The 27,131-nt window shown below is 47.9% G+C and overlaps 1 protein-coding gene and 1 long non-coding RNA gene across 3 annotated transcripts in view; one reads left to right on the top strand and one right to left on the bottom strand.

Annotated features, from left to right (window-relative positions):
- ntn1a (netrin 1a) overlaps positions 1-13,534 on the bottom strand; it is a 52,901-nt gene extending 39,367 nt beyond the window's left edge. The window contains exons 1-2 of one of the 2 annotated variants that reach the window (XM_062448373.1): positions 13,248-13,534; positions 11,889-12,952 (exon numbers count right to left, since the gene is read on the bottom strand). In XM_062448373.1, the coding sequence (XP_062304357.1) occupies positions 11,889-12,903 (1,015 nt within the window). In that variant the 5' untranslated portion in view covers positions 12,904-12,952; positions 13,248-13,534. The remainder of the gene's footprint in view (positions 1-11,888; positions 12,953-13,247) is intronic. The other variant, XM_062448372.1, reaches the window with a different exon arrangement.
- A 7,759-nt stretch (positions 13,535-21,293) lies between these two features.
- Positions 21,294-22,107, top strand: LOC134008904 (uncharacterized). The gene is made up of 3 exons (XR_009928200.1): positions 21,294-21,368; positions 21,873-21,953; positions 22,057-22,107. It is a non-coding gene; the product is annotated as an uncharacterized LOC134008904 (long non-coding RNA).
- Positions 22,108-27,131: the final 5,024 nt, after the last annotated feature.

Here is a 27,131-nt window from a genome sequence, read left to right as displayed (position 1 = left end):
TGACAAACTGTCATTGTTGGGCCCTTGTGTGATCTGACACAGGTGCTCTGCCTGTATGACCCAATGGACCTTGTGTGTGTGTGTGTGTGTGTGTGTGTGTGTGTGTGTGTGTGTGTGTGTGTGCGCGTGTGGCTCATTGACCCCGGCTCTGCTCGCACCCCTACAGCCCTCCCTGCGGATGCCAAAATGCAGTGCCCCCAGAGCAGCGGCGGGGGGCGCTCTGTGCTCCTCGACAGGGGGGGCAGAGTGGATGTGGGGGTAACTTCATACACCCATTAATCATCCATAACTGGCTGCTGTAGGACCCCCCCGCCTGGGCCTAATGTGCTCCTTCTCCCTGTAGGTGGTCCTGTCTGAGAGAGAGAGAGAGAGAGAGAGAGAGAGAGAGAGAGAGAGAGAGAGAGAGAGAGAGAGAGAGAGAGAGAGAGAGAGAGAGAGAGAGAGAGAGAGAGAGAGAGAGAGAGAGAGAGAGAGAGAGAGAGAGAGAGAGAGAGAGAGAGAGAGAGAGAGAGAGAGAGAGAGAGAGAGAGAGAGAGAGAGAGAGAGAGAGAGAGAGAGAGACACTCCGGCCAGCCTTCTCCAACACCAGGGGCCTCACCTCTAAGCCACAAGGCAGCTTTCTATCTCTCTCTCACACAGTCTCTTTTTTTTTTTATTGTTGTTAGCTGTCGTTGGCAGTTCCTGACAAAAAAAGACGACAATGTAGAGCTGATCGCTGTTCCAACTCGCCACGTCTGGGGTGGAACTGCTTCCAGACTGGAGCACGCTGGCTTGGAGAAAAGCCTCCGTCCTCTCGCCCCGGTACACTTATTGAACGTTCCGGAACGGTTCTGATGGTTTGAAGCCTTTTAAGGCCTTAACATTCTTGTCATGCACAACTTTCACTCCAGCAACACTGCACACCCAAAGGGACATTGAGTAAACTGACCCTCTCTCTCTCTCCCTCTCCCTCTCCCTCGCTCTTTCTCTCTTGTCTGCGGTGTATTTACCTTGGCTTCGAACATTCGCCTTCCTCCTGGTTACCAAGTGGTAACCAAAGGCCACACAGAGGTGCTGAGGTCATCAACACTGATCCTCCACAGCTCCTGTCTACCCTGGCAAGAAGAGCAGGTCACACACGCATATACACACACACACATATACACACACACACACACGCATATACACACACACACATATACACACACACACTCATGCACACACATATACATCTACAAACGTTGACACAAATGAACACACACTCACACAGACACACACCAGTACACACACACACACAATGTGTTTCGGTCTGTGTTTACTCCTGTGTGGATGGTCTCTGTTAACAATCCTGTGACAGTTTAACGAGCGAGATGTCTCTGGCCTGTCTATTAGAGTAATGAATCAGAGACAACTCTGTTACAGGCTGGGCATGGCCACACAGGGTGCATAAAGACACCTGTAGCCTCACATGCTGCTGTACTGTACTGCTCTACAAGACTGCTGGCAGATGTGGGGTGGTCTGGGGTCTGGGTCTGGGGTCTGGGTCTGGGGTGTGGGATGGTCTGGCTCCTGGGTCTGGGGTCTGGGTTTGGGGTCTGGGTCCGGGGTCTGGGTTTGGGGTCTGGGTCTGGGTCCTGGGTCTGGGTCTGGGTCTGGGTCTGTGGTCTGGGGTCTGGGGTGTGGGATGGTCTGGGTCTGGGTCTGGGGTCTGGGTTTGGGGTCTGGGTCTGGGTCTGGGTCCTGGGGTCTGGGTCCTGGGTCTGGGTCCTGGGGTCTGGGTCCTGGGTCCTGGGGTCTGGGGTCCTGGGTCTGGGTCCTGGGGTCTGGGTCCTGGGTCTGGGGTCTGGGGTCTGGGTCCTGGGGTCTGGGTCCTGGGTCCTGGGGTCTGGGGTCTGGGTCCTGGGGTCTGGGTCCTGGGGTCTGGGGTCTGGGGTCTGGGTCCTGGGTCTGGGTCCTGGGGTCTGGGTCCTGGGTCTGGGGTCTGGGTCTGGGGTCTGTGATGAGACCAACATCAGCAGCAGAGGAGCAGCATACCTCCATGAACAGCACATGGAAAGTGTCCGCCTGCTGTTTACCCTGGCTGGTCTCTCTGTCTGCCTGTGTGTTGGGGCTCGGTCTACGCCCTGGAGACATGTGTTAACTGGCGAGCGCTCTTGCCACAGGCAGGACATGGTCTACCTGTTCTCACAATGGGTTTAGTTCAAACCGGCCGACCGACACCATTGACCCTTGCTGCCCTCGCAGATGAACACAAGGACGTTTGTAAAACTGGAGGAGAAACGGAGATAAAAAAGGGGCTTCATGTTTTGACAAGGAAGAACGGTCCATGTGTCTGGTGTGTGTGCGTGTGTTTACGTGTGTGCGTGTGCGTTTGGATGTGTGTGTGTGCTTTAGCAGCACCGATGTCTGCTACAGTAGTTCGCCCCGAACGCTGTTCACATTCCCCTATGTTCAGTGCAAAACGATCACATCAGTTCCCCCAGCCACAGGCTGACTGATCCAGTAGATGCCTCAGCACCGCACACACACAGACAGACAGATTATTCACACTGTGGTCAGAGAGGAACCGTTCAGTGTAGCCCAGTCATCTGATTCACAAGCCTGATGAGTGAGGCATTGGTGTCACCGTGTCTGACGTGCGAACGGCCTGATGTCGTCTGGCACGGCTTTCGATTGGACTCCCATCGTCTGTTGTTGCCCGGTCGACCAACGTTTTCCATGACACGCTTCTCTCTCTCTCTCTCTCTCCCTCCCTCCCTCCCTCTCTATCTCGCTCTCTCTCTCTCTCTCTCTCTCTCTCTCTCTCTCTATCTCTCTCACTCGTCCGTCCACCAGCTTGGGAACCGCAACCTTGACACCAGACAAGCTTTCCCCGCGGCATCAAACCCCCCCCCCCCCACCCCCCCCGTTCGTTCGTTATCAGCCGTGGCCCCGAGCAGAAAAGCCTCCTCCCCGTGTGTCTGTGTTGTAAACATCTGTCTGGCAGAGGAGGCAGACAGGTAATGCAGACTTGCGAGGGAGAGAGATCAGCCTGGCGCTGGATGAACGACAGCACGCGAGGCCCAAGGCCTCGAGACAACGAGCGGTGGCGATGAGTGAAGAAGGGGTGTGTGCGCTCCCGTATCAGCGTGTGTGTGGAGGGGGTGGGGGAGGGGAATTGGCGTTTCCACACTTGTGGAACAAGTGTGTGTGAGTCGCCCAGTCGAACAGTCTTTCTCGCACCGCAGTCGGACCAGCGCCCGGGGGGCTCCGAGACACCCTCGGCGTTGAGTCACTCGACACCCTCCGGAGTGGCAGGGTGGAAGTAGAGGCCCCTGCTTGTGCTCCGGGCCGGTTAACACTAAGCCCCCCTCCGCCGACCCAATTATCCCCAGCTGTTGTGAGGGAGTGCCAGGCAGCAGTGCCTGGTTCAGATCGGGAAGGAGGGATGTTTTAACACGCCCACATGATCAAAGACGACATGTGTTCCGTCCCCCGCCAACCGGCGGCGGGCCAGCGAGGTGATGACATCCTCACGCTCGACGGACGTCACGATGAACCTGGGGGGGGGACGTGCGGACGGGGTTTGGCGGCGACGAAGGAGGGAGACGGGAGGAAATTGAGCGCGGAGCGGGGGGAAAAAGCGCCGAGCGGTAACGCAATATCTCGGCCTCTCCGCGCCTCGTGGCGTCCCACCAAACCGCCTCTCGGAAGGCGAGGACGTTGCGTCTCGGCGAGGGCGGAGGGAGGAGATGTGCAGGCTGGCGCTCTCCCAGGCGCTGTCCCCAGAGCTGCTGGGTCTGGCTTGCATTAGGCGTGCAACCAGGAAAACAAAGCCCGTCGAACATTTGGGCTTTTTCTGCCCCGAGGAGTCCCACGAAGGGTGCTGACTGTAAAGGGCAATTGTAATACATCTCACGTACCCTCCTCCCACACACACACACACACACACACTGCCTTGAGGACTGAGATGAGCCAGAGGTACAGAAATGTTGTGCAGCAAGTGATATCCTTCCACCAGAGATTGAGATTACATCGTGTAGATTGTCTCCTCGGCGTGTTCATCTTTTGCTAGAGAGAACATCATATGATAATGTCACAGGCACAATGCAGTAACTCACTCTGTGATTTGAACAGGCTGTAAATTGAACGGATGCTGTTGCAAGATATCAGAGGCTGTTACTAGTCCACTGATTCCTTCGCATTCCTCTGATCTCTGTCTCTCTCTCTCCCTTTCTCTCTTTCTCTCTCTCTCTCTCTCTCTCTCTCTCTCTCTCTCTCTCTCTCTCTCTCTCTCTCTCTCTCTCTCTCTCTCTCTCTCTCCCTCTCTCTCCCTCTCTCTCCCTCTCTCTCTCTCTCTCTCTCTCTCTCTCTTGATAAACACACACACCAACTCTCACTAATTACTATTTTGTGCACATCCAGGCACAGCATCACTTTTCTCATCTGATATCAAGTGTTTCAATCGCTCAAAGGCCTGTCAAACTCCATAACTCAGCCGAGATGGAATTCTGTCAAGGAAGAATGCATCTCCGACAGCATCTTGGTTTTATGACACACATCAACAAGATCTCAATTCCCTGTGAAACTGACTTCCCGCCAGAGTTGTCTTTAATGGATTCAAGATCTTCAAATCATTTGAGATAACTGCACTGTATTATCCGACCATTTTAAGGCACACGTCTCTGGTATGTTTTAGTGCTTGTTAAATAAGGACACATTCTGTAATTCATACAAATTACATATTACACTGGAAGTGAAAGGACACTTCCCGTAACTGCAGCAGAGAACAAACAGAACACTAGTAAAGTCCAGTAAATCATCAGGAAGAGACCCAGCCAAGAGAGGCCTGTTCGCGCAGGTTCACCCAGCATTGAGTTGACATTGCTGGGGAAAGATAACCCCGGGGATCCCTTGTCCTTGGAGGGCCATCCACTGATATAGACACAGGAGTATTTATACATATCACACAGGCCATGCATTCAAAGCCCTTACAGCCCTGAGCAGCTGTGAATGTGTCCCTGTACTGTAGGTGGAGAACACCTCCCCCAAAAAACGTGTGGTCGCGAGTTAGCGTTAGCATTAGCGTTAGGATTAGCGTTAGCTCTCGATGAATAGAGAGGAGCAGGTGGACGACCAGACACCTAAACACTGACAAGACAGTCGTAGGATACAACGCATTGAACTGACGGCAGTGAACCATGCCAGGTCACGTTGGAACTAATTCGGTGGCGTGCATACCCACACCCATGCACATAGACACATGCACATAGCGTACAGTACAAACACCCTCCAGAGTACAATCTCTGGCTACTAATCATGTATCCCCAGCCCACCGGTGCGGCAGCCTGGTCTAGGAGAAGCAGTAACTTTACATTTCAACACAGTCTCTCTCCAGGCCGCTAATCACACGGAGGGGGAGCAGGGGGCGGGGGCGGGGTTAGCCCTGGAGAGCAACCCACTAAACAAGACCCAGATGGCCCAGTGGCCAAGCCCGGCCTGGCCTGCCAGCCTTCAGGTTGAATTTGCTGCGTCCGTGGCTGGAATGTTACCAGGCACCTCATTGGACACAGTGGACCCCCCCCCCCCCTTACTCTTAACACACACAGATAGAAAACACATACGCACTTGAACACACACACATCAGCCTGCCCCTGCAGCAGAGCCCTCCGTGGCCCTAGGCCCAGAGTGGATGCAGGGAGGGAAGTCTGTCCCTAGGGGCTTCTCACTGGGGGAAGGGGGGTTTTCCAAGTTATCTGCCTTCCCCTCTCCACCCCCCCCACCCCCTCCCAGCGGCCTGGCCTCACCCTAATTAAAGCTGCGGTGGTCGCAGTGCAGGGGTGCTGGACAGCTCAGGAGGCAACGCCGTCGGAAGACCTGACCGCACCTTTAAGACGACTTTAAGGTAGCCGATAGATCGGCACGCACAGCTACTCCTGACCCTAACCCCGAGCGCCGGATGGACCACGGGACCACGACACCGGAGCGCTCCCTGGTGCGGGGCTGGATGGCCACGGAGTCTGTGCCGCAGCGGACTCGCCGGGAGAGTTAAATATAGCAGTGTGGAAAAGCGAGGGGTCTGCTATGAGTGTGAGAAGCTGTCCGGGGGAGCACGTCCCCGGCAGAGACGAGACTCTTGTTTTACTGAGGCGTCACAAAACCACGGCCATAAACACTGATAAGACTTGGTGGAAGGATTTTCTTTCCATGAAAGGCAGGGAGGGAGGTCATTGCCCGCCCGCCCGCCCCCCCCTCACTCCTCCCCCCCCCCCCCTCCCCCTCTTGGATCTGCCGGCTAGAGGGGCTGGGAAGGGAGAGGGGGAGGACGGAGGGGAGGGGAGAGGAGCGTGGTGCAAAGAGCAAACTACTCTGTCACTCCATTCTCACCTCTGTTTCTCGCTGTCTTTTGTTTGATCGGGGGGGTGGGGTGGAGGGGGTTCGGGGGGGGGTGGTCATTGCGCCCTCCGCCATCGCCGCCTTTGAAGATGAAGGACGCCGACTTATATAGCGGCACCGTGAGGCGGCTTACACATTAACCAGACCTCCTCACACACACACACACACACACTCGAATGTCTCAGTGTCAGGTAGAAAAGGTGACAGGCAGGCTGAAACCTGAGCAGTCTCTGTGTCGCTGTGGATTATCTCTATTGTAACGAGTTCAAGAACACGATCAATATGTGTGAAAGGAAAGAAAGAGCGAGAACGTGATCTTCAGAGAGCATGCTGGGGAGCTGCACGTGGGTAGATATACGCTGAAGGTAAACGGAGATTTGCCAAGTAGCTTTGTTTTTCTGTTTAGCCAACTGGCTTGTTCTCTAGACGGCAGTGAGTCTGTAAACACCATGACATATTTGACACGCAGATCATAAACTGTTATCTTTATGACCGGGGTTTCGAGCTTCCTTCTTAATCAAAGCAGCCCACAGGACCTTTGATTGTATGAAGTTATTTCAAATGAAACCTTTTTAATGACTCTTTGCTGACAGAGATAGTTGCTGGAAGTCATTCTCCAGCGACAGGGCTTGGGAGAGATACCATCTCGACAACAGATTTTCTTTAAACCTCGACATGCGTGTGTTATTTCCTCCGAGCAAGTGGTTGGAGCGTTTAAACCCAATTATGTGAAGGAGGTGTCAAACTGCACGTCAACTCCTCTATTCACCACATTCATCCGAAACATCAGTCATCACCCAACAACACCTGGCAGCCTTCTAGAAGGTTCCGAGCGCCGATTTGACATGATGAAGCCAGACAGGCGGCAGGTCTGTTCAAATCAGCCAACCGATGTTTGCGGTTGAGTTTGGACGGCTTGTCCGTGTGGGAGAGAACGTGTGTCTCTTCTCCGCGTCTCTCTTTTCCACGAAGACTCTGTGAGAAGGCATGGGGGAGATCTCCCCAGGCTGGAGGTTTGGACCGCACTCGGAGGGCTCAGTCGGTGCCAAGTCACTGATATGCTATCGCCCTGCCAACAGAGTTCTGGAAGCTGGAAGGAAGGAAAGGGCCCCTCCGCCCCTCCTCTTGGCCACTGTCTCTCCCTCTGCCCCCAATCGGTCGGTGAACGGCGCAGAAAAAGACATCTCTCAAAGCCCCGGTGTCATAAAAAATAATAAGCTTGCCCGTGGAAAGCCATGGAAGTGTCGCTCGACTAATTGGCCCTTTATTTTACGGTTTCCGTCACTCTCCCGCTCTCCGTTTTCTCTCTCTCTGTCTCTCTCTCACGCACGCACGCACACACAGACTATATTCTTTCTTAAATGTTCCCCATTGTAACGGAGTTGCTCTCCGTCCTCCCTCCCTTCCCCTGCTCTCACTCCTCTCCCTGCTGCAGTGTCATTCCCTTCATCCCGCATGCCTTCAAGCCGTCTCTCTAATCTCCTTGAATTATTCAAGACACTTTCTTTTTTCCCTTCTATTTTCTCAACACTTTATGCTATGGAACCTGAAGCTAAGGCAATACTTGCTCCGGGAAGAAAAAATAAAAAATTCTTACAGCCTTTGCGTTTAATTTACGCTGAAAGAATTTCCTCCGCAGGGACCTTCTGCAAGGTTTTCTACCCTAGATTAGCTGAATCAGTGTCACCTTCGCTTGCCGAAGTTTCATTTCAAGACGTTTGTTAAGTTCCCAAGACGGGAAGTTCAATGATTGAATGGGGAGACAGTCGCGAGATGCCCTCGCTTCCACGCAACACGGCATCCATTCTGATTACAACCAGTCGATCAACCACAGGCCGTCCATCCATCCATTCCTGAGGTTAAGATTCAGTCCTGGTTGTGTCAGAATTGATATTGAACATCATTTTACACTCCCAGGCGCTTGCAGCCCTGAACTCATTGCATTAGGCATTCTCCAGTGGCCTTGTGGGAATCAATATTACAGAAGGGAGCTGGGTGTGCACTCAGGAGTGCATGAAGGGCCTTCAAGGCCCGGACAAGCTAATCAGCAGAGTGCACTAGGAGAGGGGAGTGTGCAACCTAAGCTGTTTTGTTTTCTGCCACATCAAACGCATGCTAATCACCAGTCTATAAGCCACATCATGCCTGACTACGCACCATGGAATGCTATTTATACGGTTGCGTACCAGAGCTTGAACGCTAGCATATAGAATATGCATGAGATGAGCGGTATCTATTGTGTAACCGCAGGATGAGGAATACGCACGTTAAGGACGACTAGAACTGAAGCTGTCGAGATGGTCCGGGATTCTCAAGCACCTCACACACCAGCTATGACTATTTCACACACACGCACGCACGCACACACACATACACACCCACACACACACACTAACTAGCACGCACACACACTAACTAGCATCCAATTCCCAAAGCTGCTAACCTAACCATCCGTCCACCCACAGCCCATGACCCAGCCTTCGCATGGAGGTGTCACGCAAGTCTTTCTTCTCCTGTTTGAGAGGCGCTGTTTGCTTTAGCGAGGAGCGACCCTCGCGCCCCGCTTTTCATTTCCACGCCTGGTCTTGACGGCGCGGGCGGCCCACTGAAAAACAGCCCCCAGGAATGTGTTGCTAAAGGGCTCGGCTCGCTGACAGCATGATGGATGCGGTGACTGACGGTGCTTTGTGGCCCCTCCGCGCGAAACACGCACACACACGACGCACACACACACACACATGCTGGTCCGGTAAAAATAAAGTGTCAAGGATACAGGGGGAACAATTCATTCCTACTCCGAGGCCAGTTGTGTCTAAACAGGCCTGTTTGCTTTTCCAGCATTCATATGTCACTGTGGATGGGAGGCCGGCGACCCGCAGAGCAGAGCTGCCGTCCTTGCAGAGCCGCCAGCCGTCAGCCATCTTGTTCACCTGTCATCTTTCTGAGGACACCCAGCCAAACTAGTATAAACAGAGTTTTGATGGCACAGGGGGAAATGAGATTGCAATTGAGAGAGAAATGTGTTAGCATCCTACCAAAAGGTTGGAAATCATCGTTTCAGATGCAACTAGGTGATCTTTTCCGAATCGTTTCCTGGTTACTGTACAGTAAAGCTGTAACCACAGCGACCTGACGTGACAGTAGATCCAGCGATAACCGCCCCCGCCACTGCGAAACTGTCAGAGATGTGGAAACTGATCAAACCTGAAAACAGACACCTTTTAAACACCTGCTTTGTGTGAAAACTGTTGATTTATACCACAAATGACTGTCAAATGATGCCAGTCACTTAGCCCAAAACACTAAGACCGGAAAGACAGATATTTGAATTTGCTTGTGTTACAGGAGGTCTCAATGACTAGGATTCCTGGTTGAAACGCGAACAGCAAGGAGTTTAGGTTAAACCACAAAACCTCATATATTAATATAGAATGCATCAACCAGTTACCATATGCTATTCAAAAAACTACCACTTTATTTGACACTGGGCCTGACATGCAAAACAGACAAATTCCTACTTTAAGTTACGAACAAAATGAGGCTGTATGTGAAGCCCTGCAGAGCACTCAACATGCAGTGTACCGTTGTTCAAAATGGTAGGCTATATAAATACCCATAATTGTACCCTTGAAACCACTTAGACAGCCAATGAGGCTTGTAACCCCGTATGGGTTAGGAAAGTAAGAGATGTTGTTGAACATGAAACCCAGTCCTTAATGACAGCCACGCAATAATATAATCATAGATGCAGCCTAGTAATACTACAGTTCTCTGACAATAATCTGAATTTTGCAAAGATTTTTTTTTTAAATCTATAACAGCAGCTCTCTCTCATTGTAGACCAGAAGCATTGCACCTGTCTGCCTAAACAACCTGCATCTTATCTCTAAAACGCCTGCCACGAGCTCGACTTGCTCGCTGTAAAACTGCAACAACGAGCCTGCCCTGTCTTTGATCCTATCGCTTACTTGCACCTGATTTAGCCTCGCTGTCGGAAACGGCCCTTAATGAAACCCCATACACGTCCCAGAGCCAGCATATGTCCGACGTAATAACTTTTTGGATTGTCGGTATCTGCCTTCTTAGAGGTAAACAGATATGTGTAGTTGAGGTGTAGCTATATGAAAAAAATATCTGGCGCAAAAGGCCTCTTTGTACCTCATAGCCAGGTCACATAATTCTCAAATTATTGCACTAACAATAATAAAATATTTTGCAAATAATAATGTCGCTTTCGGTTAATAATACAATACAAAATATAAAAGCAGTGAAATATTATTTATTAATATCCTTGTTTATTATGATATTCAAAAATGGTCTAAACGCCTTTTCGTTTCTCAATCATTGCCTACGCCTTGACCCTATGATAACATATTTTTGTATATTTGTTTTGGGATAAATCCATAGGTTATCTGTGCAATAACTGACTTCGTTTGATATAGAAAAATTAATTAGCATGTGGGAGAAAAACGTCTGTGTTCAATTAAGACCATGGTGGTCTAGTTTAAATGCTTTTCAAATAAATTAAAATGCAGGATTTTATAGCCGTGGTAAATCTGGGACTGTACATGAGTTTGCCATGAGAAACATTTTCACGGAGTGAATGATTAGACATTGCAATGTGGCGGTCTTTTTGAAGTGGGTGGTTCTTCATAAAGTTATTTTTGAGCTAGCATACGCCGGGTTAATGGGCTCATGGTTTTCGATATTATGTTGCATGTGTCTTAAACACAGTTTCATGATTTAGTTACAGGAGTGGGAGGATATTTTCTATTGGCTCCTGCAGTGGTTTTAGTTAACGTTCTTTGAAAGGCTTCTTGCTGCAATGAGAATTATGTCTTAGTCTGCGGTATGAGCTAGAAATAATTCAGCCGCAGCAATTGTTTTATAATAATACGAATAATAATAATACATAGTTCCTAATACAAATACTGTCTGTAATAACAGTAAAAGCAATTATAATGATACGATAATAATAGTAATCATTGATGTAGTCTAGACTAATTCGTCTTATAGTCAAAATTTTAAAGCACAAATTTGTATGGCTGTCCTGACTATAGGCTTATCATTATTTTCAATTTTACAATATTAAAACATTTGCACCAACATTAAAGTCTAAACGAAATGTAGCCTATGGACTACAAGACTGTGCGTTGTATTCAGGGCCGTTTTAAGGTAGCATTTTATTTTTATTTTCAACCAGAAAAAGGGCTTAATCTTTCTCACGAAATCTGTCTAATGTGAATATAACTGAACATTAAAAATGTGTGACACTTGGCCTATAAAAAAGCCATGACATACAGGCTATCGTAGCCTATACTTTCCATAATGTCATCTTAAATACAAGTTCATTGTTTATAGCCTACTATCTTCCATTTTAATTTCGAAAGATTAACAACAACTTTCCAATGGAATGTAGCCTACCTGTACAGAACCGAAAGCCACTGGGCGGTAAGAAAACTTCAGATCAGACAGTCCTGTTTTGTTTAAGCATGAAAAACCAAATCAATGTAACTTGAGGAACGTGGACTTACCAACGCATTCGTTCGCTTCCCTGGCTGTTGCGCGTTGCCACGGTCGATCATAGTGGAAGGGTTTGCACCTGTCACACTCTGGTCCCGCAGTGTTATGTTTGCACTCACAAACAAGGTTTCCGTCCCTGTCTTTTACGCACCGCGAAGCGTGCCCATTGCATTTGCATCGACCGCCGACCTGCAGGTCTGACACTGCATAGAAATAAGAGTCCCGGGCCAGTTCCGAGTCATCTTCGTTCTCATCGCCGAAAGTGTGCAACCGGCTGAAAGTCACCTTGATGTCAGTAGCCGTGACCCAGTCCTGAAGCACCGGCGAGTTATCGAAGTCATGCGCCGAGGGTCTGCCATCCAATGTACTGAACGCGATGAGCCCGCCTGACAGAGGGTGCATGTCGGTGTGAGAGTCAGTACATATGGCCTCTTGTTCGTTCTGCTTTGTGATTGTAGCTTTGCTTGGTTTGTTGTACATCTTTCTGCACTGGGTCGAGTAAAACTGGAAAGGGACCCACGACTTGCCGTAGTCCATAGATTTAAAGATGACCATTGACTCGGGCCGTGGTGAGCAGAACTGCAGGCTTACGTAAGTGACTTCAAACTTTTTGCCAAGTGACAGAGTTAAAGTAACATTCTGGGGGTATTGGATGTAATTATCTGACTGCCAGCATGTAAGGTTATGGGGGTTGTTAAGGTCCGTCAAATATGCCGGTGGGTGATACTTTTTGGGGTCCGAGGCGTCGCAGGTGTGGCAGTTCCTATTTCTCTCGTCCCCTTTCTCCGTTACCACACAGTACCTGCTGGCAGTTTTGCCACAGGTGCTGGACACCCGCACCTCCTTCCCGAAAGCAGAGTTTACAAAATCGGGGATGCATCTTTGTGGGTTACCGTTCTCTTCGTAGCAAGGATCAGGGGGAGACGTCTGCGCAGCGAACATGCTCATCCCGTAACCACCGTACACCCCCTCAAACATGAGGCAGACGGTCACAGCAGTGACCACAATATCCAAAACCCTTAACATTGTATTCCTTGTTCCTCAGTGTCTGTATACAGAAACCCGCAGAAGTGCTCTGAAAACCAAAAAGAAAATAAACTTTTGTCATTATGTTGCCTGTTGTTGCCTAGAGGATGTGCGCAATCTGCTATTTCCCATCGTCAATGAATTGACAGTTAAATACCCTAACACACGCTTAAATAAACAATAATGCAATTTAAATCAAAGTTAGATCATGAGCCACACCAATATAGTCTATAACAGTGTTATTGTCATGAGTACACCAACACATTATTTCCACCAAGACCAAATTATCATGCAGTGAAATAAATCGTACAAGGTGTACGAGCTCTCGATATAGAACACTATACCTCAGAATAACAACTCAGCTATTCAAGAAAAGTCATTAAAATATCAGCGGACTCGCTTTTTCTCTGCCGAGTGCCTATCACAAGTCCTCTTGTTGTCTTGTTTGTTTCTAGAATCTCCGGTGCAAAATAGGCTACTGACGGCTCGATATAAGAGCCGTTAGTCTCTTTCTGGCTGTTTCACTTTCTGCGTCTTTCTCATTCACTAACTCACTCTCTTACTCTCTGGCTCTATCCCTCCCCGTGTTTGCTACGCACTCACACTGTCTATATAGAAAGTGAAGGACGAGTAACGCGTCTGCACAGCTTGAGGTCATCTCATCTTGAGGAATGACACCCGGCGCGTAAAAGGAGCGAACAACGACATCCACTGGTAGCTTATCAATAAACAGATAGCGTCAATACCTCAAAGCCTCTGTCAAAAAGATACAATAAAGCTTATCTTATCTGATGCAGCATCTACGGATTGCATAAATCGAAGCTTCCTTATGGTATCATGAGCAGAAGCTTAAAGGCACAGAAAGCAACGTGTTATGGAAAAGATTACGCTTTTTTGGTTCATTGTTACCATAGATACGTTTGCGATAGCCTATAGTTTTTTCTCTATATTTAGTTAACTTTGTTTATTGGAGTTTTTTTTTCTTTTACACGTTTTTTAGGGGAAACTTTTGGTCATTATTGAGCATATGGCCTAACTTCTAAATCTAACGATATAATTCGGTTATTGTTATTATACGAATTTGACAGGTGGGAATGTGCTATGTCCTTTTACTTTTTAAGATCTGAAGGTGGTTCATTATTATTAGTTTATGTTTTCAACCTTTCACTTGAACCAGAACATTTACATATTGGTTGAACTTGGTTTCTTTAACTGTTTTTATACACATTGTATAGGTTAGTAAAGTGCAAATCTGCTTCAGTGTTGCATGCAGGCCCATGGTATTATTTATAGATATTTATTATTACAATTTGTTAAACTGGGTTGACTGCAATACCACATGTAGTGGGCTGCACTGTTAATTTATTGCATATACACCATATATTAACTAAAATGAAAATGCTATTTGAAGTAGGCCTACGCAAGGCTACATCAGTGACAACTTTTGTCCCAACCATCCCTGAAAGACTAGGCTTTAGTCACTTGCCAAATCTCAGGATTCTGAAGATACCTTTCTCAGCTATATTGTCACAGGATATACTAGGCGTAGTTATTTTACCTATGAATTGTAGTTACAGTTTGAGCTCCTTGAAAATAGATTTCGATGTTGAAATGCTGAGAGTAGCCTAGCTCGCCTATGCTCCGGCAGAGCTAAATGGAATTGTAACCTAGTATCTTCCAGCGTTTTGATTAAGGGCATCATTCACGCTCACAAGTATGCGCCTCCAGACCACCGTCAATTCTATTTATAATTCATTCAGTCTTCAAAGAACTCTTCATAAATTATGTGATGTGTAAAAAAAAATCTCTTCCCCGAGATATGTATAGAGATGCTCTGCACGGCACACCTGTTGGTGTCAATACCATGAGTCAGAGCGTCATCTAGTGGCGATGGATACGAATACCAGCTTTTCATGTGCTATATTGCATGTCATATCGGCCAAAACATGCGTCGGATGGATAGTTATTTGCGGAATACTTTCGTGTTCAAGGAGTCTGTTGAACACACCGTATTATTGGTGTGTTCCTGTGGCAACACTGCCTCACCTTTCAGAAGATAGCAGTGTTTCACAACTGTTTAAAGATAATCAAATACTAGACTACTTTGTAATTGGGTGTACTTGACTTCGGCAAGAGCACAACCTTTCTTCTCTCACATATACATTATTTTTATTCTTTCTTTTCCCACCCCTAAGGATCCCTCAATAATTGGACTAGGTATAGACAACGCCGTTGTCAAAAGGTTCGTCTTGGTAGCGATTGCGTTGCTTGTATTTTGATTTACAATTAAATGTATTTATTGTGTATTGAAGAGGTATGTCCTTAACCACTGATCAGTTAACAATAATTAAAGATAATGATTATTTTATTACTTTTATACTGTTTGGAATATAATAAACAATGTCTGATCTATACCTAAGCTCATTAGAACATAACCCTTGGTTATGTATATATATAATTTACCCATCTATGAATTATGTTGCTTGTATCATTGATAAACTGACATTTTGCTGTTTTCTTATTCCTGCATATCCATAAGTTAGTTCTTTACAAGGTGTGACTAGGAAATGCCTGTGACACTGGTGTCACAGACAGTGGTCACAATATTACCAAAGTGCCATACAACTTCTAGGAGCCCTATATCTAAAGACCTAAACAAAAGCTATCTAGCATGCAGCGTCCTCTTTCTGTGCTTGCAAAGGCTATGTTGATTATCACCCCCTGACGTTTCTTGTGAGCGTAAAACCCCCCATATTGTCATACTATTTAACTGCCCTGATTCCTTTATTCTTTGTCCAGTCTTCTGAGATGCTCAACTTGAGTGCATCAGACACCTGCACTTTATAGATCTATAATAAATACATTGATTTTGTCTTGAACTTGTACTTGGTGATTCACTTCATTGACTTGGTACTTTCACAGCAATTGGGTACCATCTAATATGTCTTCAGTATTAACCCTGTAAGTTTGTCTGCAGTTGTGAATGTAATGGTATAGAATCATGTGTTAAAGCTTAATATTATGAGCAATATCAATAAGCTAGTGACAAATAAACGTTTGTATCATGTTATAACAGTCTGCTGGTTTCTGTTAGTGTAGCTTCCGTCCACACAAAAAATTGAAACCTTCACTGATGGTCTGAAGATGTTTAATTTGCTGTCTTGCACTTCTACACAGTAGTCTGAAGTCAGAAGTCAACATTATAAATTATAATTCCATTAGCAATAGGCTACATTCATTGGTAACTCATTAGCACCACCAAGTTAGCAAACACATCAAATAAACTAAATACAATTAAACTACACTGTTGCCACATGTTGGGAAATAACCAAATACAAGCAATATTACAAATGTAATGAATGCAAACTTTACAAGTATGAAACACACTATTGTGGTCACCTAGACTATTCTAGGTCGTGGTTCAGTGAAAGCACGGTTTCTTCAGTAGGCTATAATTGTTCAATCCTACTTGAGAATGGATACAATTCACAGCTGTATGAGTCAATAGGACATAACCATTACCTGAATGACTTGTAGTGATCGGGAGGTTATGCCTGTTCTGATGATGGTATAAACCATGTTAGATTGTTGGCTCTATGTGCATTGTTTGGGTCTCCTCTCCTTGTCTTCTGTTTCGGTGTCTTTGGTTCTGTTGCAGGATGGCAGGCAGGTAGAGGAGCTGTGATCGCTGCAGGGGCATACCTGTGACGTGTGCCTTGGTCCTTAATAAGCTGTGCCCTAACAAGCTGGGTCTCTCCATTACTAGCAGGAACATCATCACTAATGCCATATCATGACCACACACTCCTGATGACAATCAGACCATCAGCCAATCACGTCAATCATTCACCTTAGACCTCTCACTTAACCCAATCAGAAACAACACCCAGTCTTCCGCCTGAGGCCTGTTCCTTAAAGCGAGGTTACCGAATATGCCAGGCTTATGTCAGTTAGTCAGACTAATTTCTAGTTTATTCTGTTCCATAAAGCCAGCTCACCGTAGTTCAAATTCAGTAACTATGACAACTTATGCTGGCTAAAACATATAGCCAAATGCATTAATTAAACAATGATGAACAATGATTTCAGAATGATACAAACCTACATAGCCTAGGCTATGTCAAAAGTAGTTTGTGATTTCAAATGTTCAGGCATCAGACATAGGCCAATATCTCAATCTAAATTCTTAGCTAGTTAGTTCATGTGGTTAAAGTATTGCTAGAAAGTATTTTCTGCATATATTACAGTAGTGTTACTGTAGTGTACTGTAGTGTAGTGTTACTAGTAGTAAATTCAATATCATACTATCAGACTGAACACAACAAGCTGAACATTAAACATTTTATTAATGACTCATCTTGGAAACTTGATGGATTGTATATGTGTGTGGGGGTGAGTATGTGAGCGTGTGTGTGTGTGTGTGCTTACATACAATGTGTTTGTGTATATACAGTATGTTTGTGTACATACAGGGGTCCAGAGCAACAAAAAATTGCACTTGGAACACCAAAACTGTGAGTCGCATACTGCATTATGACATCATCACCCAGACCATGATTGCTTTGTGATGTCACAGTGGCTCAGAAGGGCTATATAAACAGGTGCGCGCAGCCACGCAGCACAGTAGAAGATTGACACCGGAGAGTGAAGATTATCTACTACACTTCAACCAAAGAGTATAGAAGAACATAAGTTCTTTGACTACTACACTTGAAGAGAGACAACCAGGACCAACAGTAAGACGCAGCTAGGTGAGTGAGAGGAGCTCTCTGACGGGGAGTCGTATAGGGGTCTGCAGGCTGTAGACCCTTCCTCCCACCTGCCTTGGCTGAAGACTTTCAGTTTGGTCAAACTTAAACATGGGTCAGGTCCAAAGTCACCCAGTGGTCTCTCAGGAGAAGAGACCCAAAAAAGTGAAGGGGAAAAAGAAGAAAGGATTCTTTCATTTCTTATCCCTGCTGACCTGTGTGGGAATGGAAGAGAGAAGGAATGATGCCTCCTCAATTCCCACAAACGATGACACAGATTCTGGTAAGTGTTTGAAGGAGCCTTTGGACAACTAAGTTGTTGGATAACAAACCCAATTCATGATACAGTGCTAACTGCATGCCCTTTTTCTGTTTAAACTTTCAGAAAGTTCATTGTCAGCTGATGGATGTGTTAGGCACCATCTGACAAAGAGCCTCCAGGAACTGGATTGGAGCCCCATCGAAAAGGACAAAGACTGTACAGTTAAGCAACAAAACCTACTAGATCACATCCTATTACTGGTTTTGATGCCCATTTGATTTATGTAACGCTCTTATAGGCCTAAGCATTTGTACTTAAAATGCCAAAATATTTGATCTTGTGTGTGTGTAGTTTGACACAAGGGGGAAGTACATCTCTGGTGGGGGAAATGTTTACATATGTTTGCTAGTTTCATATTAGACTGTCATTAAAAACCTCCTCTACTGTCCTCTTCCTCCTCAGGTCACGGAGGAGGAAGAGGAACTGCTGCTGCCTCTGTTCAGCCCTCTGTCTGGACCTCTGCTGCTGTACATGCCGGTGTGGCGTCCTGTAAGTTCTCCTCTGTCTCGGAGCTAAGAGTTTGAGAGGGCGCATAACGTTTTCACTGAGAACATGGGCAAATAACAATAGCTTAGTAATGTCTTTTTAAAACATTGACAATGTAAGTCTACTCTGAAAATTACGATTTATTCATAACAATCCTTAAGATTCTCTACATTTTCTCTCTGCCATGAAGGCTCCGTCATCCATGCCTGCTGTTGTTCAGCTGACTCGTGCTGGGAAGCTGTTAATGACAGAGTTAACATCTCTGGACACTCTGGTAACCATTCACCTTCTCTCATTCCACCTTCTATGTTCTTAGTCCAAATTCTGCAGTCTTCAGGTTGAGAAACCACTGTCTTAAATGCACAGTATCAGTCACCATTGGACAAAGATGGTGAAGTTAAAGTCTCCTGTTGTTCACTGTCACAGACCTTCTTCACGGCCCCAGTTTGGCTGCATCACATTCCTAAGATCTACCTCACCCAGGCTGGGAAGATGGCATTGGAGGAACTAGCACTCAGAGGACAGGTAACATCATTCAGAACAAAATTCAAAGAGTCAACATTATGGAAGACTCACACTGCCTAACACCATTTATACATGGATCTCTAAGCCAAAACAATAAAATACATATCAAAGGGTCACAGGGGTGCAGGTCAGTCAAGCACCTAATGTTCACAAGCCGACATGAAGGCCAGCTTCAGGGTCTTCAGCATTTCCACTCAGACTGTATGTACTAGTAACTAAACTAGCTAACTTATTGTTTTAGCTTAGAGATACATGTATAAATGGTGTACGCAGTGTGAGTGGCCCTGTGGTCAAGTGATGGGCTCTGTTTAGTTACTAGGTAGACAAATGGGTTTAAATGGGTTTCTGTGTGTCATGTGTTTCAGATGACCAGCGGACCCTTGCTGCCCTGGGAGTTCAGCCCCCTCTACTGTGGCCCTGTGGTCATTTGGACTGGGGTAAGAGCCATCTTACCTTTACACAAACACACACAAACACACAAATACTCACACTTACACAGTCATTATCTCAGTTGTTTTTCTGCAAATTTGCTGCAATGTTCTGGAATGTTGAGATGATGATGTCATGATGAGTGGTTCAGTCCTGGGTTATTTGGTCCCTATGGAAACATAGTGGGACATGGATGGAGTGGCTGGTTAAATTCAGGGGGAGGTAGTTCTCTTGACCCCCTCTCTCCTGATATGAATGTGACAGCCTGGCTGCCTAATGTGTGTATTCCTCTCCCCCTGTGAGACTGGAGGAATAGACACCTCAGGAAGTCATCATTTGAGTGTGTCAATTCAACTACACGAACAAAAGTATTTATGTCAGAGATACTATGTTTCTCCGTGTAAGACGACGGACACAAGCTCTGAGTTACAGTATGGTAAGGGTCTGTGGGTCCTACAGCAGTTTCAGAACATTCCATCTCACCCTCTTCTTCTCTGCTCATGTTTCTGTAGAGGAGCTTGTGTTCTGCTCTGGTGAGCTCTGAGAGGAACCATGCCTCCTCCTTCTCATGGACCAGAGGATCTGGATCTAAGGTACAATGAGTCAGCCTTCGCAAACACACCTGCGCACCTACCCAGACAAACAAGCCTATTGTTGTTATTTGTAACAGCTCCTCCCTCCTTCCCACTCCATCAGAAGGTGCACGTACAGATGTGCAGAGTGTGCATGGTGAGGGGGGCTGACGCCAGGCTGTGGTGGGCCATGTCTGAGGAGAGATCCAGGCTCGGCCCAAATGTAAGTGCAAACACAATCACACACGCACGCACGCACAAGCCACACACAGGGTGCGTGTCTGACCCAGGTCCCTCTTCCTCTGTTTGCTGTTGCAGGGATTCCCCCACATGGCTGCCATGGTGATGGCAGTGACCGGAGTTCAGGTAAGATTTCCTGAAGTGCGACAGATGCCAACAGTGTGACTTTCCTGTTCAGGCTTGTATCTGAAGCCTGTACTCCAGACCAGTTACGCAGCACTCTGTCACTCATCCCCTTCCTTGTATCTCCTTTCCCCTACAGCTCATTGGAGGACAGGTGAGACAGTATCAGTCTCATGTATGTTCTAAGACTGACTTCTACTCCCCGGTTCTGGCTGACGAAGGGGTGAGAACTGCAACACTAGGATAGATAGAACCTCCCCACCACACTTGATCCCAGCAAGCTGAATCATCCCTTTAGGACTCAATGTTAAAGGTGTGTGTGTGTCTCCTTTCTGTCCACTAGCAAACTGATGTTTCCATCATGGAGGCCAGCATGGTCGTGGGTCCAGATGGGATTCTGCGCACCACAGTCAGAACCTCCTGGGGGTCCAGAAACACCTCGACCTGCGAGGAGGAGTCTTTCTCCCAGGATCAGGACTCATTTGAGGAGGAGGATGAGGGCTGGACCAAGGACCAGGGCCAGGACTGGGACCCCTCTGAGAAGGATGAGGGCTGGACCAAGGACCAGGGCCAGGACTGGGACCCCTCTGAGAAGGATGAGGGCTGGACCAAGGACCAGGGCCAGGACTGGGACCCCTCTGAGAAGGATGAGGGCTGGACCAAGGACCAGGGCCAGGACTGGGACCCCTCTGAGAAGGATGAGGGCTGGACCAAGGACCAGGGCCAGGACTGGGACCCCTCTGAGAAGGATGAGGGCTGGACCAAGGACCAAAGCCAGGACTGGGACCCCTCTGAGGAGGAGAAGGATGAGGGCTGGACCAAGGACCAGGGCCAGGACTGGGACACCTCTGAGAAAGATGAGACTGTATGTCAGTTAGTGATGAGCTCTGTTTAGTTACTAGGTAGACAAATGGGTTTAAATGGGTTTTTGTGTGTCATGTGTTTCAGATGACCAGCAGACCCTTGCTGCCCTGGGAGTTCAGCCCCCTCTACTGTGGCCCTGTGGTCATTTGGACTGGGGTAAGAGCCATCTTACCTTTACACAAACACACACAAACACACAAATACTCACACTTACACAGTCATTATCTCAGTTGTTTTTCTGCAAATTTGCTGCAATGTTCTGGAATGTTGAGATGATGATATCATGATGAGTGGTTCAGTCCTGGGTTATTTGGTCCCTATGGAAACATAGTGGGACATGGATGGAGTGGCTAGTTAAATTCAGGGGGAGGTAGTTCTCTTGACCCCCTCTCTCCTGATATGAATGTGACAGCCTGGCTGCCTAATGTGTGTATTCCTCTCCCCCTGTGAGACTGGAGGAATAGACACCTCAGGAAGTCATCATTTGAGTGTGTCAATTCAACTACACAAACAAAAGTATTTATGTCAGAGATACTATGTTTCTCCGTGTAAGACGACGGACACAAGCTCTGAGTTACAGTATGGTAAGGGTCTGTGGGTCCTACAGCAGTTTCAGAACATTCCATCTCACCCTCTTCTTCTCTGCTCATGTTTCTGTAGAGGAGCTTGTGTTCTGCTCTGGTGAGCTCTGAGAGGAACCATGCCTCCTCCTTCTCATGGACCAGAGGATCTGGATCTAAGGTACAATGAGTCAGCCTTCGCAAACACACCTGCGCACCTACCCAAACAAACAGGCCTATTGTTGTTATTTGTAACAGCTCCTCCCTCCTTCACACTCCATCAGAAGGTGCACGTACAGATGTGCAGAGTGTGCATGGTGAGGGGGGCTGACGCCAGACTGTGGTGGGCCATGTCTGAGGAGAGATCCAGGCTCGGCCCAAATGTAAGTGCAAACACAATCACACACGCACGCACAAGCCACACACAGGGTGCGTGTCTGACCCAGGTCCCTCTTCCTCTGTTTGCTGTTGCAGGGATTCCCCCACATGGCTGCCATGGTGATGGCAGTGACCGGAGTTCAGGTAAGATTTCCTGAAGTGCGACAGATGCCAACAGTGTGACTTTCCTGTTCAGGCTTGTATCTGAAGCCTGTACTCCAGACCAGTTACGCAGCACTCTGTCACTCATCCCCTTCCTTGTATCTCCTTTCCCCTACAGCTCATTGGAGGACAGGTGAGACAGTATCAGTCTCATGTATGTTCTAAGACTGACTTCTACTCCCCGGTTCTGGCTGACGAAGGGGTGAGAACTGCAACACTAGGATAGATAGAACCTCCCCACCACACTTGATCCCAGCAAGCTGAATCATCCCTTTAGGACTCAATGTTAAAGGTGTGTGTGTCTCCTTTCTGTCCACTAGCAAACTGATGTTTCCATCACGGAGGCCAGCATGGTCGTGGGTCCAGATGGGATTCTGCGCACCACAGTCAGAACCTCCTGGGGGTCCAGAAACACCTCGACCTGCGAGGAGGAGTCTTTCTCCCAGGATCAGGACTCATTTGAGGAGGAGGATGAGGGCTGGACCAAGGACCAGGGCCAGGACTGGGACCCCTCTGAGAAGGATGAGGGCTGGACCAAGGACCAGGGCCAGGACTGGGACCCCTCTGAGAAGGATGAGGGCTGGACCAAGGACCAGGGCCAGGACTGGGACCCCTCTGAGAAGGATGAGGGCTGGACCAAGGACCAGGGCCAGGACTGGGACCCCTCTGAGAAGGATGAGGGCTGGACCAAGGACCAGGGCCAGGACTCCTCTGAGGAGGAGAAGGATGAGGGCTGGACCAAGGGCCAGGACTGGGACCCCTCTGAGGAGGAGAAGGATGAGGGCTGGACCAAGGACCAGGGCCAGGACTGGGACTCCTCTGAGGAGGAGAAGGATGAGGGCTGGACCAAGGACCAGGACTGGGATCATGAGACCGATTTCCCTGCGAAATGGGAAAATGAAATGGAATTCCTCAAGTTAGTACAATTCCTTAACAGGCATATATGAATTGTTACATTTGACAACACGCCATACACATGGTTCTTCTAGATAGATGATATAAATACTACTGTATGCACAGGAATGCATTTTATCAAGGTTTCCCTCATTGCTCTGTAGTTAGCTTGTCCAGGTTAACTTGACTGATGTATCTCCATAGGTACTACTTGAGAGACAGAACCGTTGACCAACTGTTCTACAAGGTGGCAGCTCTCAGGCAGGCCTTCACTGTGAGTAGTCTACTATCTAGCTAGCTCCTGTGTGTTGATGTTCTATAAAATGCTAGGTAGTTAACTCCTGTGTGCTGTTAGTAATGATTATTTTAGCTAGTTATCCTGATCATCCATGTTTGTCCCCAGACGCTGTTTACTGACAGCAGAGAGTTCATGTTGGCAGCAACTCACTGGCTTTTAGAAAGGCTGGCAACAGAAGCACAAAAGGTATCTGACATATTATCCCTCCCCACCAACAGTGACTAGACTTTGGGTGACCTTGATATATGTCACCCTGGTAGGGTGTCACCACTTGAACAGTCTACACACATGCTAACTTGGAGATAAATCTAACACGCCTTCGAAAACATGGGGTCTGTGTGTGACTGTGTCTGTGTTCTCCAGGATGAAGAGCAGCTGTTTCAGAAATACACCAGGCTGAGGGAGTACGCCTCAGACCACGCCCACCTAGACTCCATCATGCAGGAGCTGGCAGCGGAGTCGGTGAGGAGAGGGGGACGAGAGGGGGAAGGGGAGGAAACGGAGGGGAGAGGAGGTAAAGGAGATGATGGATGGTGGGGGAGAGGAGGGCAGGAAAGGAGGAAGAGAGGAGGAAATATTTTTCCCTTTCTGACCTCAGCCCCCCTTATGGTCAGTTCATGCTCATAAAAATGTGCCAAGCTCACAACATCTTTATTGAGCAAGGCAGTCTCAATGTTTACATTTGGGCATTGGGTCTGTGACATTACACAGTCTAGAAGGTGCAAGACACTTGTCTGTGGCAGCAAACTTGTCTGACTGACATGGTTTTAAAGCACAAATTGGCCTCGAAGCCCAGGCAATATGGACAGTTTAATGACCTGGACACCTCACATCTCCTCTCATCTCATCTAACTTCATCAGAATCAGAGATGTGAGAGTTTAAGAGCTAGCTAATAACTTGTGGGAACTATTTTCAGATTCATCACTTGAGCATCATAGATGTGGTGATTGAGCTGGTTCTGCTGCGCCTGATCGTGTTTGGCTATCGCCAGTCGTGTTTCAAAGTAAGTGCCCCGCCTCCCCAGTCCTGCATCACAGAGGTGCAGTGACCTCACCGTGTCTAGATAGCCATGGAAGTCATTTCCATCTACTCCACGATGCGGGCCAAAGTTTACAAGTGGTTGACTAGTCAGTCAGTCACAGTTTTGGTGTTTGACCCAGCCCCCCTCCTTCTCTTGCTCTCTTCCTCCCCCCCTCCCCCCTCCTCCCCCCCTCCCCCCCTCCCCCCCTCTCCCTCCCCCACCCCCACCCCCTCCTCCCCATCCCCAGGGTCCAGATTGCTTCATGCTCCAGCTATATGCCCTGGTGGAAGCCTTCCTCCCCCAGGACACAGAGGGAGCCCCAGGGAAAACATACCTGAAGAAACTGAAGGTGTGCTCTCTCTCTCCCCCCTCCCCTCTCTCTCCCTCTCTCTCTCACACTTTCTGTCTCGTTCAAGATTCCCACAGTGTTTGTATGGCACCTTGACCTTTGTGCACACCTCTTCTCTACAGAACATTTTCTTGGACTTCCTGGACAAAATCTTGGGTTTCCCAGAAGCCCTCTACTCCTGCCAGAACGACTTGGTGCCCAAACTAATGCACCATCTTGGGGCCATGTTTTCCAAACTGCTCAGGGTGGATGAGGACTTGACTGAGGACCAGGACCAGGACTCCTCTAAGGAGGAGGAGGACATGACTGTGGACCATGACTGGGACAAGGACTGGGACTGGGACCAGGGTCAAGATGGATGCCCAAACCCAGACCTGGACGAGGAGCAGGACTCTGATGATCCTGCTGGTCATCATCACCGTGACGCAGGAACGGGGGATGGTTATGATGACCATGAAGGACTTGAGATGGAGTCTGCTGGCTTGGAAAAGGCCGGTGGAATTTACAGCTCCTTCATCACAATCACAAGCTTGGATGAAGGACTTGAGATGGAGTCTGCTGGCTTGGAAAAGGCCGGTGGAATTTACAGCTCCTTCATCACAAACACAAGCTTGGATGAAGGACTTGAGATGGAGTTTGCTGGCTTGGAAAAGGCCGGTGGGACCCAATCCTCTTCTTCATCCTTCTACTCCTCCTCCAGCTCCTCCACCTCCAGGGACTCCATGGCTCGGGCCCCCAGCCCAGAGGGAGATCATCTGGGGCCGCTCGGAAAGACCGACCCCCCCATCCTCCGGAGATGGTTCACACTGGTAAGCTGAAAACAACACCACACACTGGCACTAGGTATAACTGACCTGAGCTGAGTCAGCGATAAGAAGGGACGACATGTGACAATCTCAATGATTCTGTGTGTCTTTACTCTCACTTCCAAACCCAGAAGAAAGAGAGGACGTCCATCAAGGATCGACAGACTGCGGCTGCCAAGGGCAGAAAGAGAAGCAGGATATTTAAGACCAACAAAGTGTCTCCCCTCAGCTCTGAACGTAAGATCCTGACTGCACATTGGCTCATTTAGGAGCCCACTTTTCCCACTTTAGTTGTCCCTCCCACCAGTTCACACACATGAATGTGCACACACACACACACAGACACACAGACACGCGCACACACACACACTTTTTTTTAAGTGAGAGGTCACAGTGCTGAAGTTCCGTGTGATGTCATATCCTGTTGTGTGATGGTGTTTCCTGTCCAGGTCCAGACCTTGGTGAGTCCTCCGTTGCTGGAGGAGAGGAGAAGAAGACAAAGTCCATCAAAGCTTTTCTCCGGGGGATCTCTGTAGCTCTCTCCAGGGCTTTCTGCTTGCCTGCATGAAGGACATTCACCAGTAGAGGGGGCCACCTGCTCACTCAACTGGCTGCAGCGGCAGAGAGAGTCAGCATCTGCCTGGTCGTGGGTCTGCCAACGCTGGACCTGGTCGCCAGTGGACGTCGATCTGTGACAGTCTGCCAAAGCTGGATCTAGTCGCCAACCGGAAACCAGACTCCATGACAGACGACAGCGAGTTCCCGGTCCCTTTCCTCACCCCCCGGCCTGTGATGCAGCACCGATCACATCCCCAGCCCTGTGGCTACCTCTGAGTATACTGACATTTACCAACTCGGACCCAAGTTGAACACTGGATGTTGGTGTTTCAACACCCATTGACACTTCCCTGCTGTATGAGAATGCTAAGTTCTGCACCTCTCTTTCACCAACCATATCTGGAGTTTCTGACATTGCTTGTAAAAAGGGCTATACAAATAAATGTTGATTTGATTTGGGGGGATATGCTCTATTTTGTAGTTCAGAATTCCAATAAAAACTACTGGCATTTAGTTTATATCTCCTTTGTAATTGTTGAGCTGTTTGTGTACAAGGTTGTGACATCACCATGTCATGACTGCAGCCACATAGAGAGGCTGATTAACATGTGTTAAAGTAATTGTACACAGACACTTTACATCAGTGTAAAAGTTACCTTAAACACTAGCTTTTCTACAGATTTTACACACACATGACCTATGTATTTTGAGAATGCTACTTGAGTTATTTCAGAATAGTTAGGTGTGCTTGGCTTTGGCAGCACAACTTATTGTATGTAATGTTGGTGCCAAACATGTAGCTAGTTATGTTTCCAGGCTGTGATAGCAACACTGTATTTTTGTATGCCCTTCGACTGGTTAGCTCCTACGATTCCCACACAGCAGTAGTCTA

This window comes from Osmerus eperlanus, chromosome 22 (assembly GCF_963692335.1).
Source record: "Osmerus eperlanus chromosome 22, fOsmEpe2.1, whole genome shotgun sequence".
Lineage (NCBI taxonomy): Eukaryota > Metazoa > Chordata > Actinopteri > Osmeriformes > Osmeridae > Osmerus > Osmerus eperlanus.
The sequence above is the reverse complement of the archived record's forward strand: the minus strand, read 5'-3'. Positions and strand labels throughout refer to the sequence as shown.